Source organism: Triticum dicoccoides, chromosome 3A, assembly GCF_002162155.2.
Source record: "Triticum dicoccoides isolate Atlit2015 ecotype Zavitan chromosome 3A, WEW_v2.0, whole genome shotgun sequence".
NCBI classification, from domain to species: domain Eukaryota; kingdom Viridiplantae; phylum Streptophyta; class Magnoliopsida; order Poales; family Poaceae; genus Triticum; species Triticum dicoccoides.
In genome coordinates this window covers 686,606,636-686,620,036 of record NC_041384.1, presented here as the reverse complement: position 1 = coordinate 686,620,036, position 13,401 = coordinate 686,606,636, and the positions used below count along the sequence as shown (strand labels likewise).

Sequence of the window (13,401 nt, the reverse complement as noted above, 5' to 3'; positions counted from 1 at the left end):
CCATCTGCGCCCGCATTGTGAAGAAACGGGAACGGAGGAACAAGCATGCCCTCGCCCGAGAGCAGAATCAGGCGGTCCGTGCCATGGCCGAACTGCCACTTAAGGGGAAGAAGGAGGACATCGAAGGTGAGGAACAGATCCGGCTCGATCCCTACTGCATCTTCGAGCGGTACTTCCGCGAGAAGGACATCAAGGATGCCAGGAAGGGCAAGGGTAGCCGTGGATGATCACCACCGTAGCTAAATATGCCAAATTTTGGTAGGCCGGTGGCAGTTAGTAGTGATGGTGTAGCCAGATGATATATGTAGTGCATCGACGTAATTGCATGAGTTTGTATGAATTTGAGATATCTGATTGTGAGAACACAAATTTAAGGCTTGACTGATCAGTGTCCGCGGACACACCCATGCGCGTCCGCAGGCGTTTGAGGGCCGGATTTGCAAAGTCTAGTTATATATATTTTTTGTTTTTGAGACAAACTCCAGTTATAGATGCTCTAAGTTCTGGACCATTGGATCCTTATATTGACTTCAAGATTCGCGCAATTGTTTTGTTCGCTCGCGCCTCGTTATCACGTGCAGCGGGCCGTGTACAAACTCCTTACAAGTTAGGACGGGCCGTTATCTTCTTTATTTTTCACGTTATTGGGCTGGCGGGTCGTTTTTTGTTTGTCCAGAGTGAGCGTTTTCACCGCTCAGCTAAGTGAGTGTATGATGCTAAAAAAAAAAAAAGCTAAGTGAGTGTATTTTCTCAAAAAAAAAAAACTAAGTGAGTGTATCGTTCAAAATTGTTCCATTCCCTCATCCACTCGCATTTCGTCACCCCGCTCGCCTTTCCTCTCCTGGACAGTGATCCCTTCAGGTGGCGACGATTCTCGTGACCGAAGACGGCAAGGAGAGAGCCGCAACAGGTTTTTGCCCGTCCCCTTTTCCCCATGCTTGTTTAATTCTTTGCTCCACGCGGTGTTTGTGTGTACTCTCATCAATCTAGGGTTTGCCCAAAACGAGAGATTTATGTGTACAAATGCGAGGGGGCTTTTCAAGATGGTAGTGGTGGATGGGGAGGGGGGATAGATTTCATGTCTAGATGTTCAGTTAGGTGGTAGGATTCCGTTCCTCTTTTTTAGCAATAAGTTGATTTTGATCTAGTGTTTTTCTGTCCAAATCGAACAGAGATTTCATGGGGTTGGTAATCCGTTCGTTCTTTTTCCCAGCAATAAGTTGATTTTGTTTTAGTTTTTTTCTGTCTGAATTGAACAGAGATTTCATGGGGTTGGTATTTTTTTTGGTTGCTAGGTTCGGCAGCGTGCAGCAGTGATGGTGGTGGATTAGTGTAGGGTTCGAAATCACAGGCACATTTTTTATGTGAAACAAGTTTTGTTTTCTATCAACATAGACTCATGTCGGAAATTGCTTTTGGCAGCCGAGCTCCATGGAGGCCTCCAAACGCAAAATCCAGAATTCGTGAAAATTCATATTTTTACATTTAAAAAAAATTCTGAAAAAAATACAGCCATACATGAAGGCATAATGCACAATTTTGTAAATTATCATGACAAAATACATTGAAATGAGGGTTGTACAGAAGAAAAAAATCGGAGGCTTTTTTAACACATGATACTATTCATTCTCTCATACCAGGAATTTTTCTTTTTTGTGCAGGTCACATTTCAATGTATTTCATCCTGAAATTTTACAGACATACACCTCACATCCTTGTTTACTTGTACGCATTTTTTCAAATTTTGTTGAAACCAAAAATTTTGAATTTTGTTTTTTTTTTTCAAAAATTCGGCCTCCATGGAGGCCGGGATCCAAAACGCCATACTCCATGTTCTCCCATTGAGCTAATGCTTGTGTCTGGTAGGTAGGAATGGGTTTTGGATTCTTTTTCAGTCTAGATTCTTGTTGTCCCACTTTTTCATGTCAGTATAACTTTGTTAAAGTTTGTCCAGTATCATAGTTTTTTTAATGTGTGTGCTTCTTTGATTTTTTGTAATGGGTTTGACTTAGTGAGCGTTCGGATCAGATGTGTCAGGTTATGGTTATGTTTGAGCACTAATGCTATGCGATGTTTTTGTTTGTTCCTGGCATTTAGGCTCTGATTTCTTGCTCATGTCCTTGAATGATACCAACTAGTATCATTGAGAATCTGTGTCTGTAGATGGAGTTTTCATTTGGTCTTGTCTGGGTATCCACAACAGTTATGCATGATAATAGATTAGCAGTGAATGCAAACCACTTCTAACAATTGCGAATCTGTCCTTTTGTTTTCTACACAAGCATTGCTTATACTGATGGTGTTCTTCGTAAGTAGAATTCTACAGCCCCAATAGCAGCAGCAGCAGCAGCAGCAGATCATCATGCTGTTCGGCATCCCTGCTAACTATGACGGACAGAAGGGCAAGATAAACTAGATCAGATCACTTACACGCATAAGGCAACCAGATCAGGTCTAACCACGCAGGCCGGGAAATGACCATCATTGCTGGACTGGAGTAGTTGCTAGGCAGAGAGGGAAGCTAGCCTCTGAATTCTGGTGTTTCCAGCATGAGCGACCCACTGGAGACTAGTTGAACACCAACCCATCAAACTAAGAGGTGATGCTGCTTGGCTGCACAACCACTGAAAGTCTTTACTCAACTACAAGGCACAGACCCACCGTGCCGAACTGCCAATTTTCTCACTGCCTACAGAGGCCACTGAAGAAATATATAGCGGGAGCTAACAAGTTAAACAGTCCGTTCATGCAAATGTACTTCACACTTCATGATAAATACATACTACAACGGATCAATTTTCAGATGGAATGGACCATCACTGGCCACAACACCAGAAAACACGAAATAGAATAACCTACACCGATAAGCCACTCCTCCAACTTAGCCATACCTACATAACAACAATCCGATAAGTTACATTTTGCTTTAATGCGCGACAGGCAAATACTCAACTGACTAAATATCACTGAGGAAATAAATGAAAAAAAACAGAAAGTTAAAAAAAGCATTCAGCTTAATTATAAGCATGGTATGCTTGTTATACAAAGTAGAACAACTCACGGAAGAACTATTATTAGCAGACACTTTATCAACTCATAAAACAACATTTCTTTCAGCCCAAAATGAATGCCATTTTAAACTTTGCACGTCATTAGAGGTCAGAAAAGATAAGCCTTTGACCACTATTTTTATTACTGTCAAGAGTTAACAAGTCATGTGACCTGGAAATATCTTGTATTTATGAACCTAGTCGTGTGACTTTCATCTTGTGCAATATAGTACTCCCTCCATCCCAAAATAAATGTCTCAACTTTGCACTTACTTTAGTACAAAGTTATACTAACGTTGAGACACTTGTTTTGGGACGGAGGGAGTATAAACTAGTGATAAAGTTGAGAAATTGACTGCATATAGAACAAAAGCAAACATTTGGCTCGACTAGAGATACTTATCAGTAATAACTTAGCAGTGTGTGTTAATTAACAGAAACTGTACTAACTATGGAATTCTAAATATTTAGTTTCTGGTGTATATAGCTTTCAATTACTTAGGCAAAATGGTGGTTGCCTTACAAATTACTGGAGTTAATAATTTCATAAGAAAAATCGTCAGTCAAAGCCCATGCAGCAATAACCAGTAAATTATAAAATAGCATAGATAATGTTACGTCACCTTCAGTCATCACATCGTACTAGCATGTCTCAACAAACAACCATTTCACATCTTCTAACACGTCATCTCCACCATGTCCATCACCAATGCCAGTACCTACAAGCACATTAGGTCAGGAACCAACGACAATCCTGATGGAAAACCATTGATAGAGGAGAGAATCGTAGTGGGATATCTAGGTGAACTAAGAGATGTGTAGTTATGTGATCCGAGGAAAAAAAATACGACACATGAAGGAAATTATTTATTCTCTAGTGCAAATGGATTGGTTTCAGCTTCCAAATGAAGAGTGTAACTGAGTAGCTTTTAGCTTTAAAATGTGCCAATGGAGTTACACATTCAACTGGTTCAGTCTCAGCTCCCATGTTTAGCTGTTATGTGTCACATTGCCAAGAGAACCGCGTCCCAGTACTGAATATTACCATAACACAATTCACACAGGAGAAAATATACTTTCTAGAAATTATATTTAGTAAACCCAATTCCTTGCCAGACTAAGCAAAAAGAAATCAAGACATGCCAAAACTAAAAACCTGACTAGCAACACAATAGGTTCGGCCTATTTATTATTTTCCAGTTGTACATCTGAACTAGCTAATCACAGCAGGGCTCTTCCACAACCGACAATAGCTATTGGGTCGATTTCTAACTGTTATGCATCTGGTGCTGAAATGAAAAGATATATACTTCAGATAGGCACATAAGACTACATTTGAAACACAATTTATACATATGACCAACAGCGTAGAACAGTGACCGTAAGTACTATTTTCTTTCAAAGAACTGGTCAAGCAGCAAAAGGAAAATTGATGTGATTTGAACTTCAATCATCAGCGTAACACTCAAGGATATGATAGGCATTTCAGCAACTAATTAGTACTAAGAATCAATTTATCTTATAATACTGCGAATTGAATTGTATAAAGGCTGGCTGTTACCTGCAGGATAGAAGCATGCAAATGGATAATGGAGATGGAAGTCCCCCATATTGGAAATTTTCTTAAACTCCATGGACCGGAGATAGACCATGAAAACACCAGAATTCGTCTGTAAAAGGATTGCATTACTGTCCTCGGAAAACCCCACTATGAGGGGGTATCGGTCTCCCTTACAAGCTGATCTGAGCTCCTCGAATTCAATAGCTCTGTCGTGCACCCATACAGAACCAGGCTCTCTCTTCCATAATTGGCCGTGAAATGTTGAGAGATGGATGAAGCCAAGCCCACCATCTTCGGTCGGCACAATCCTCAAGTTGAAAGGGCGAGCTTTTACTTGTGGTGGCAGGTCTGTCACAGTTAGGCTCTGCTTATCCAGATCAAACTCAAGTATGACATGTTGAAGGTCAGGATGCACCTTAAGTAACCAGCAAAAGGAATTCCCAATCAAAGTACTGGGTTCTGGCGTGGACATAAACGATTGCAGCTGCAGTGAGTTGATTTTGCTCCATATCCCGGTCTGCGATGAGTAGAAGCATGCGAAAACTCTTGTATTTTCTGTGTCACAGGCTATCAGGGCCACCTGGAAATGGCTCCCTTGGCTGCGGGCAGGGCGAAGCACCGCCCCGTCGAACACGAGCATCTGGTCGTTGTCCAGCACTAGCGGGACGATGAGCCGGCGCTGGTCGCGGGCGACGGGGTCCCACACCACTAGGCGGCGCCGCGGGCTCCGGCGGATGAAAAGGACGAGTTCGTGGCGGCAGTCAACGATGCGGTTGCCCTTGTTGAGAGTCATGGAGAAGCGAGCGCCGGGGATGCGATCTGGTGGATCCAGTATTGGAACAAACGGAGAGGACGGATAGTCCTCGAGGAAGAAGCCAAGGAGAGGGGGCTTGCCGTGGTGGTCGCGGAAGCGGCGTCGGAATTGGGGATCGGCGACGAGGCTGCGCCAACGCTTGCAGACGAGGGAGGCCCGGGGGAGGGAGGACGGCCGCGGGGGGAGGCGGAGGAGAATCTCCCGGAGCATGTCGTCGTCGTCTGGGAGAGAGGCAGGAGGCGGAGAGGGGCTGCGCCGGCGGGGAGCCATCTCCCCTCTCGTGCTCAGGCGGAGGATGTCAATTGATCTGGGGAATTGGCTGCCGGCGCACAGGTCAACAAGTCAACAGCAGGTTCATATACCGTTAGATACACCTCACTTTTATCTCAAAAGAGAAGGCACACCTCACTCATTCATGGGCAGCGCTAAGAATCAGACTACTATATTAAGAGGGTGTTTGTTTTTAGAGATTTATTGATCTAGGGACTTAAATAAGTCCCTATAAATCCCATCTAAACTAAATAGGAGGGACTTATAGAGACTTAAAATGGACATTTGGGACTTATGAAATAAGACTCTCAGGGAGGGACTTATAGGGACTTATAGTTGTAATATGGTCTTATAAGGACTTATAAGTCCCAGGAACCAAACAGATAAAGACTTTTTAGGAACTTGAGACTTATAAGTTGGGACTAAAAAAAGTCCTATGACTTATGAACCAAACAGGGCCTAAGCTTTCCGTCAGACTACTAGTCCACCGTTGGATTGATGTAGCTTGGAACGTCAGATTAGAGAGGCGGGCCTAGGTAGTTAGTTTGCATGTAGTACTAATTGTGATTTGTTTCCCGTCCACTACTCCCTAGAAATCATGTTAGACATTATTTTAGCTCTAGTAATGCTTCATCTGTACGTACTTCGAAATCTGCACTAAACTACTCCAAAGAAAACAAGTGCATCTGATGCATACTGTTGGCCAGTTTTTGTGACACAGAAACACATACTATGGTAACACGTGCTAGTACTAGAACAATTCGTTTTGCTTCTATTTCCTAGCAAATTTGCTTCCATATCAAACTATATTGTTTCAACCTGGTGAGGTTTTTGTCCAGTGCGGCCTTTTATTTTGTTTATATTGCAGGGAATTTTGCTCGGAATGACCGTAGAAGTGTCTGCAATGTAACAATAAAATGCTTCGAACGATACAAATGTATGATTCTATCAAACACCCTTTCTTTTACGATCGTGACTAACAGTTTCAAACAAACTATATTGGGGCTTTGCTTCCAAAGAATTTGGTATTTGCGTTAAAAGAAATAGGAATTTGCTTCCAAAGAATTTGGTATTTGCGTCCAAAGAAATAGGAATTTGATTCCAACGAATTTGGAACTTGCATCCAAAAAATGATGATTTGCTTCCATATACAACAAAAATTGACACATATGACCAGGTTTGCATCGCCTGGGCACAACAATACAGATGTCGTGCTTCCATAGATATATATTTTGCTTCTGAATCATTATGATACTACTATTTTCATATACCAGAGAATTGTTTCCATACGAACATAGATTTGTGTCCATCAAAAATAAAAAAAAACATAAATTTTAAACTATATGGGATATGTTTCCATAATGGTGAAGATTTATCTCGATTAAACAGAGGATTTGTTTCCATGGTGATCATGAAGCACTGCACCATCTATGGGCAGTGACACAATATGCAAAAAGGCGAAGACATTGTCTGGCATCGTTGCCTTGTGGAAAGAAGCTGCATATTACTACTTTCTTCTGTGCTTCCTGAAATCCAAGACATAATCATGGGAGAGAGTTAACAAATTTCGATGAACATATCCAGTAGCAATGGAGAAGAACCCTACAATGCTTAAAATAATAAACAGGGGGAAAAAGAATAATACAAACTATGCTTCCTCCATTCATTCATGATGATTTAATGAAATTTCAAGCTAGTGCATCAATCGGGACTTGCATGAGCTTCACAGTTCTTACCTACCTGCCGCATGTGATGCTGAGACAAAACATCGCCTGGCAATCCACCATTCTGCATGGCGTGAGAGGCTATCCCAGATTCCCAGTTGGCCTCGTTTCCAAACCGAGAAGACGCTCAGGCGAGCTGGATCAGAGACCGAAAGTACAGGTGGAGCAGCGCACGATCTTGACGAAGTTAAGCACGGAGACGAGGGAGGTTACGAGCTCGTCGGTGAGCAGGTGGTGGGTCATTATCGGCGTGGCCGCCGGAGGAGATGGCGCATCGACGAGGTGGAACGGAGGTCGTGGATGGGTGGGTCAGAAACTCGTCCTGGGGTGGGCGGGGATTGTTGCCCATATGCTAGTGATCCACAGGGAGGGTGGCGAGGTTGTTGGCCTCCTTCCACATGTAGTGGACGGGGGTGTGTCCATTCTCTAGTATGTTGATGATACCATCATTTGCATGGAACGCAACTCAGACAAGTTCGTTAATATGAAATTTATCCTTTATCTCTTCGAGCAACTATCAGGACTTAAAATAAACTTCTAGAAAAGTGAATTATTTTACTTTGGACGCACCGGATAGGAAGAGGACCATTATAAACAACTTTTAGGTTGTGAGATTGGTAAACTTCCATTCCGGTATCTTGGGATAGCGATTCACTTCCGTAAGCTTACTAACAAAGAGTGAGAGTGTATTCAAGACGTGTTCGAAAAGAAGCTCAACTATTGAACGGAATTTTTTTTACGTCTTATGGAGGGAATTTAGTCCTCACAAATGTTGTGGTTACTAGCCTACCAATGTTCATGTTTTCATTCTTTGAAATAGCCAAGGTTTCTGGACAAGATTTGATTATTACATGTCTAGATTTTTCTTGCAAAGTGATGAACATAAACGTAAGTGCCGCTTAGCTAAGTGGGACATTCTGTGTAGGCCCAAGGACTAGCAAGGACTAAGGGCAATGATCTCGAAATTAAGAACAAGTGCTTGGGGGTGTTTGATATGAGTTGCTCGGTAATAAATACCTTCACTCTAAGACATTGTCTCGGGTTGACACAAGAAAAAAAACCCTGATGGATTCAGCCTTTCGGAAAGGCTTGATACGGTTTAAGCCAGCTACACGGAACCAAGGATCAAATTATCCTCCCAAAAATGAAGACGGCTAGAAAACCCTTGTAGATCCAACAAGATAGATTCCAGAAGGCCTTACCTCAATAGCTTCCAACGAAGCAGAAGGTAGTCGCGCTAACAAGATAGATTCCAGGAGGCCTTACCTCAGTAGCTTCCAAGTTCCAACGAAGCAGAAGATAGTGGTGCATCACTGAGCGGAGAAAAAGCCAGAAGGACAAAATATGAACTGTCGCTAATATTGTTGAATGGCGCCATCCTCCCCGCTGAACGATGTAGTCCAAGATCACCTAGACGAAACGAAGAAAAAAAAAGGGGCCCAACATCTGTACAACCTCCGCCAACCAATCAACATATCTTATCTCAAAAAAAAAAAAAAACCAATCAACATATCATCATGCAAACCCTAAAAGAAACATATCATCATGCACAATCCCCTTTGTTGTATTTCGTCTGCAGTTTTTAAGTAACAGAAGTTTCTATGCAGAATTTGAAATATTAGGAAGGAGCGATGTGAAGAATTTGAAATGTTGGGAAAGAGCGGCATTTTCGCAATCAGTCGAGGGCCATACGGGCCGAGGGTTTCAAAGTACAGCAAACCCTACACCTGCCGGCGCGCGGCGCCCCCGTTGAATGCGACGGCCTCGGGTTCCGCGGAACCAGCCACCGCTGGCGAGGACGCGTGTGCCGTTCGCTTTGCCGAGTTCTCGGACCTGCAGCTGCGGGCGAGGTTGCGGCGCATACAGAGTTGGATCGACGGAGGCGTCTACAGCGGCCTCGGCGACGGCGGAGAGAACTCAGAGAAGATGCATCAGCTGTGCCGTGACATCCGCCATGAGATCGCTCAACGCCGGAAGGTTTCCTCGGCCCTGCCCTCGGCATTTTCCGCCACTCTCGGTCGCTCCGCCGCCCCCTCGGGAGGCAGCAAACGGCAACAGCCCTCCGGCGGCGAGGCGGGGGTCGAGGATGCGGTGGTGGATAGACACGGCGCGCTGCGCCAGCTTTCGGACCTCGCTCTGGCGGAACTGTTGCGGCGCCTAGAGAAGCGGCTCCCTGGCATCGTCCGCCATCTCCCCGACGGCGGAATGAAGTACTTTGCGTACATCCGCGCCGTCCGCCTCGAGCTCGCTCGCCAGCAGGCCCTGCACTCCGTAACCAGCCGTCCGCCACCGAACGCAGAGCAGGTGCTGTGTAGAAGGTCCTCATCGTCATAGGTATCCCCACGATCTCCTGTTCTCCTCTCTGCTCCTCTCTCTGATAGTGTTGGTTTAGCTAGCTCGTCCTCTCTCTGATACGACGCAGATGGGGATGCTCCACTCGTCCATCGGTTCCATCTCCTCGAGGCACCCGCCGGCGAATCCATGTTTGTCTTCCAGGTTCCAGGCCGCATTTTTGTTGTACTCCCTCCGTAAACTAATATAAGAGCGTTTAGAACACTACTTTAGTGATCTAAACATTCTTATATTAGTTTACAGAGGGAGTAATTTAGAGTTACTGGTTATGCTAAATGACACAGTACGTAATTTTGTTCCAATACCCAGTGAATTGCAACTTTTTCTTAGTGATGATTTTGTTGTGATTTAGTGATGGTTGGAATGTTCGGGTGTGCACGAATGACACATGTTGCCACCATTAATGATGCCATAGAAATTTTAGCGGCATCTAGTCTTAATTTCACAGTTGAGTTCGATATGACGATCTTACTTTCACACTTGGAATTTTTAGTTAAATGTAAGAACAGATTTTATTCTTGGTAAGCATTAACTAGTTTGCAGTGGATGAAGAAATTGCAATAGGTACCTGGCTAACATTCTGTCTAGCAATTCTCCACCTTCACATAATCTGTTAAAGGAAAACAAGATGAGGAAAATACTGCCTGGCAGGCGTTACAAAAGATGCCATAAACAATGCTAATTTATAATTCTAGTACATCCAAAGATAGATAAAAAGTGATTAAGTAGACGCATAAATCTTAAAGGAAGTGTTTTTCATGTAAGAAGTGTAGAGAATCAAAGGGAGTTTTGGGATGCAACACATGTATGGTCGCCAGCATCCAGTGCATATATAGTTATACCGGTATAAGGTGCAGCACACATCCTCAACTAACTCCTTTCTAGCTTCTTTAGCTTCCACCTATTGCACCATGGTTTCCCCTTCCTCGGTTTCTGGTGAGTCTAACCCCTTCGTTGAAGCTGCCTCCGCGCCTCCCACCTTCATCGGCCTAAACCATGTTAACATATTCGACCACGTTCCCATGTGCCTCTCCTCCTTTGACTCCACCTTCTATGCATGGAAGACATACTTCTCTCTCATCTTCGGATCGTTCCAACTGCGTGATCACATAACCGTCGATGCCCACACTATGAAGGACAGTCGACTGGTCCTCCATCGATGCGACCATTATCTGGTGGTTGTATCTCACCATCTCAAGGATATGTTTAACATGTGCGAGGCCGACAATGGCGTACTCCGTGTGGAACAATATCTGTGGCCTCTTCACCAACAATCAGTTGCAGTGCATCGTTTTCCTCCAACATGAGTTCTTAGGCCTCCAACAACATGACTCCTCGATTGATGACTATTGCATGCGCTTAAACATGATGTCGGACGAGATGCACGACATCAAAGTGCCGGTCTCCAACGACATGCTCCTCATCAACCTGACGCGCGGCCACCACAAGGATTTTGGTAACACCGCCTCCAATCTTTCCCTTCTCATCACACCTACTTTTAGCAAGGTTGTGGCCTACCCGCGCCTCGAGGAGCGCTGGATGATGTATACTCGTGCGTAGGCCGTCCACATCGCTCTGGCTGCCAGCATTTCTCGTGGTGCTCCAGCGCAGCCGCCTGCGGCCCCTACAGCCCCAACACCACTTCAGCAGCATCAACCAACTTCGCCTCCCTTGGATCGTGGCCGATAAAGGAAGCATGGCCACAATAAAGAACCCCACAACACCTACACAGGGGGGCTCCTCGTCTGGCGTACCAGCAACCACCGCCGCCATGGAAGTCCATCCACAACACAACCCTTGGACTGGGGTCGTCCATGCGAACTCCATGTTCGTGCCTCAAGCTTTGTCAACCGGCCAACCACCCAAGTCCACCTCGCCGCACACCAGTAGTCCGATGCCTACTATGGTCCACCATCGACCCCGCAACCTCCCTCGTCATGGGACTCCGTGCTTCTCGCCGTGCTACAGACCACCCCTTTGTTCAAACACATATGACGGTAGCAGCGATTGATACATGGACATCGGTGCGATGTCCCATAAATATAACCTACTCTCCCGGTAATTTATCCTCTTAGCACACCACCACGACCTCTCGCATCATCGTCGGCGATGGCTCCCCCTCCCAATTATTCATACTGGTCATGCTCACTTTCCCTCCTCCTCTTTGGCGCTTTCTCTTTGTAATGTTCTTGTATCTCCAAATCTTATTAAGAGCCTCATTTTGTTTGCTCATTTACAAGTGATAATCTTGTTTCCATTGAATTTTGATGAGTTTGGCTTCTCTGTTGAAGACGTGATAGCCCATGCGTCTCTACCAGTGTTGATCTCTGGCACGGCCCCCTCGGCCACCCCACAGCTACTACCCTTTGTCATATTCTTCAGGCTTTTCATTTACTTGTAATAAAACTGACGATTGTATTTGCCACACACGTCGTGTTGGAAATCATGTTTGTCTTTCATTTAGTTCTCATATTTTGTTGCATCTTTTCCCTTGGAAATAATTCATAGCACATGAGAGGTCCATACATCACTATGAATTAATGTTTTGCTTAGTTCTTTTAGCCTAACCGCATGAAGTAAAAACAATTGCACAGTATATCATTAATCATTAAAATATTTGAAGATAAACATGCATAATATGTAAACCATTAACGAGTGTAAAATTTCATGGATCGAGATATTCAAATTAAAGCATGCATAGTTCATTCAAAAGGCATCACATCATCAATCAAGTTTGATCCAAAGCTTCACAACATAACATGTTTTATGTTGCGGATCAAGGCCAACCAATGGCATGCATGAACTCAAACACCGTCCTCGCCAAAGAAATCACCACCGCCACCACCATACACATGGACACCCCCATCACCACCACCATCCTCTCGGCCACCACCACCCTCTCGGCCACCACTACCACTATTCCAAAGAGAGACCTCCGTTTGGGTCAAGATCTCCCCACGAGTGAGATCCCAAAACTTTTTTGCAGTCTCATCCATTGTGGTTGGGTTCATTAACATGATAGAACGGTCTTCAGCTTTCTTTGCATTCCGAAGCCTCTCCTCCTCGAGTGCAAGCCTACGCTCCTGCGCGTTCAAGTTCCTCTCTTCTCTCACCAACTTAGATTTCCATTTCTCATCCTCCAACATCTTAAACTCATTCCATCTCGCCATCTTCTCTTCCTTGCGTTCGGCCACCAACACTTTCTTGGCCTTAATCATATCCACAAGTTCATCTTTGTATGTGCCATCGAATGCTCCTGTCCTCTTTCTCTCTTTTGCATTATTGTAGCCGTTCAGTCTCTTGTAGGCATCTTCATTCTCCCCCTCATCGTCCTCAACGGATATACTCAACCTTGATCTCTTTGGAGTGGTCTCCGAAATCTCTAAATCCACTTCTCATTGGTTGCAAGCTTGTTGTAACAATGATACAAAGTGAAGGGCTTGTGGCAAAACTTCTTGTTTCTATGTTTAAAGAGATCTTGGATGATGGGGCCATACTCCATGACCGCCACACTGCTAGGTAGTGAATGATTCACTTGGTCGACGCAACCGTACCATCGGTTGCATTGGTCGTGGATCATCCCCCAATGATGGCCAAGAGAACATTGGGTCCGGCTTGATGTGACATCCA

The 13,401-nt window shown here is 44.5% G+C and overlaps 1 protein-coding gene across 1 annotated transcript; it reads right to left on the bottom strand.

The window, feature by feature from the left end:
- Window positions 1–2,696: 2,696 nt before the first annotated feature.
- On the bottom strand, window positions 2,697–5,746 carry LOC119270214. The gene is made up of 3 exons (XM_037552194.1): window positions 4,612–5,746; window positions 3,674–3,769; window positions 2,697–2,891 (listed from the first exon to the last, which is right to left on the bottom strand). Exons 1-2 carry the CDS (start codon window positions 5,693–5,695, stop codon window positions 3,693–3,695), a joined length of 1,161 nt encoding a protein of 386 aa, XP_037408091.1. The 5' UTR covers window positions 5,696–5,746; the 3' UTR covers window positions 2,697–2,891; window positions 3,674–3,692.
- Between the last annotated feature and the right edge of the window lie 7,655 nt (window positions 5,747–13,401).

What these genes read in the sequence shown, in the direction of transcription:
- LOC119270214 (XM_037552194.1), bottom strand. Translation starts at nt 5,695, where the DNA reads ATGGCTCCCCGCCGGCGCAGCCCCTCTCCGCCTCCTGCCTCTCTCCCA. An exon ending in TGCATGCTTCTATCCTGCAG is followed by an intron (nt 3,770 to 4,611) that starts GTAACAGCCAGC and finishes ATGTGCTTGTAG; the next exon opens with GTACTGGCATTGGTGATGGA.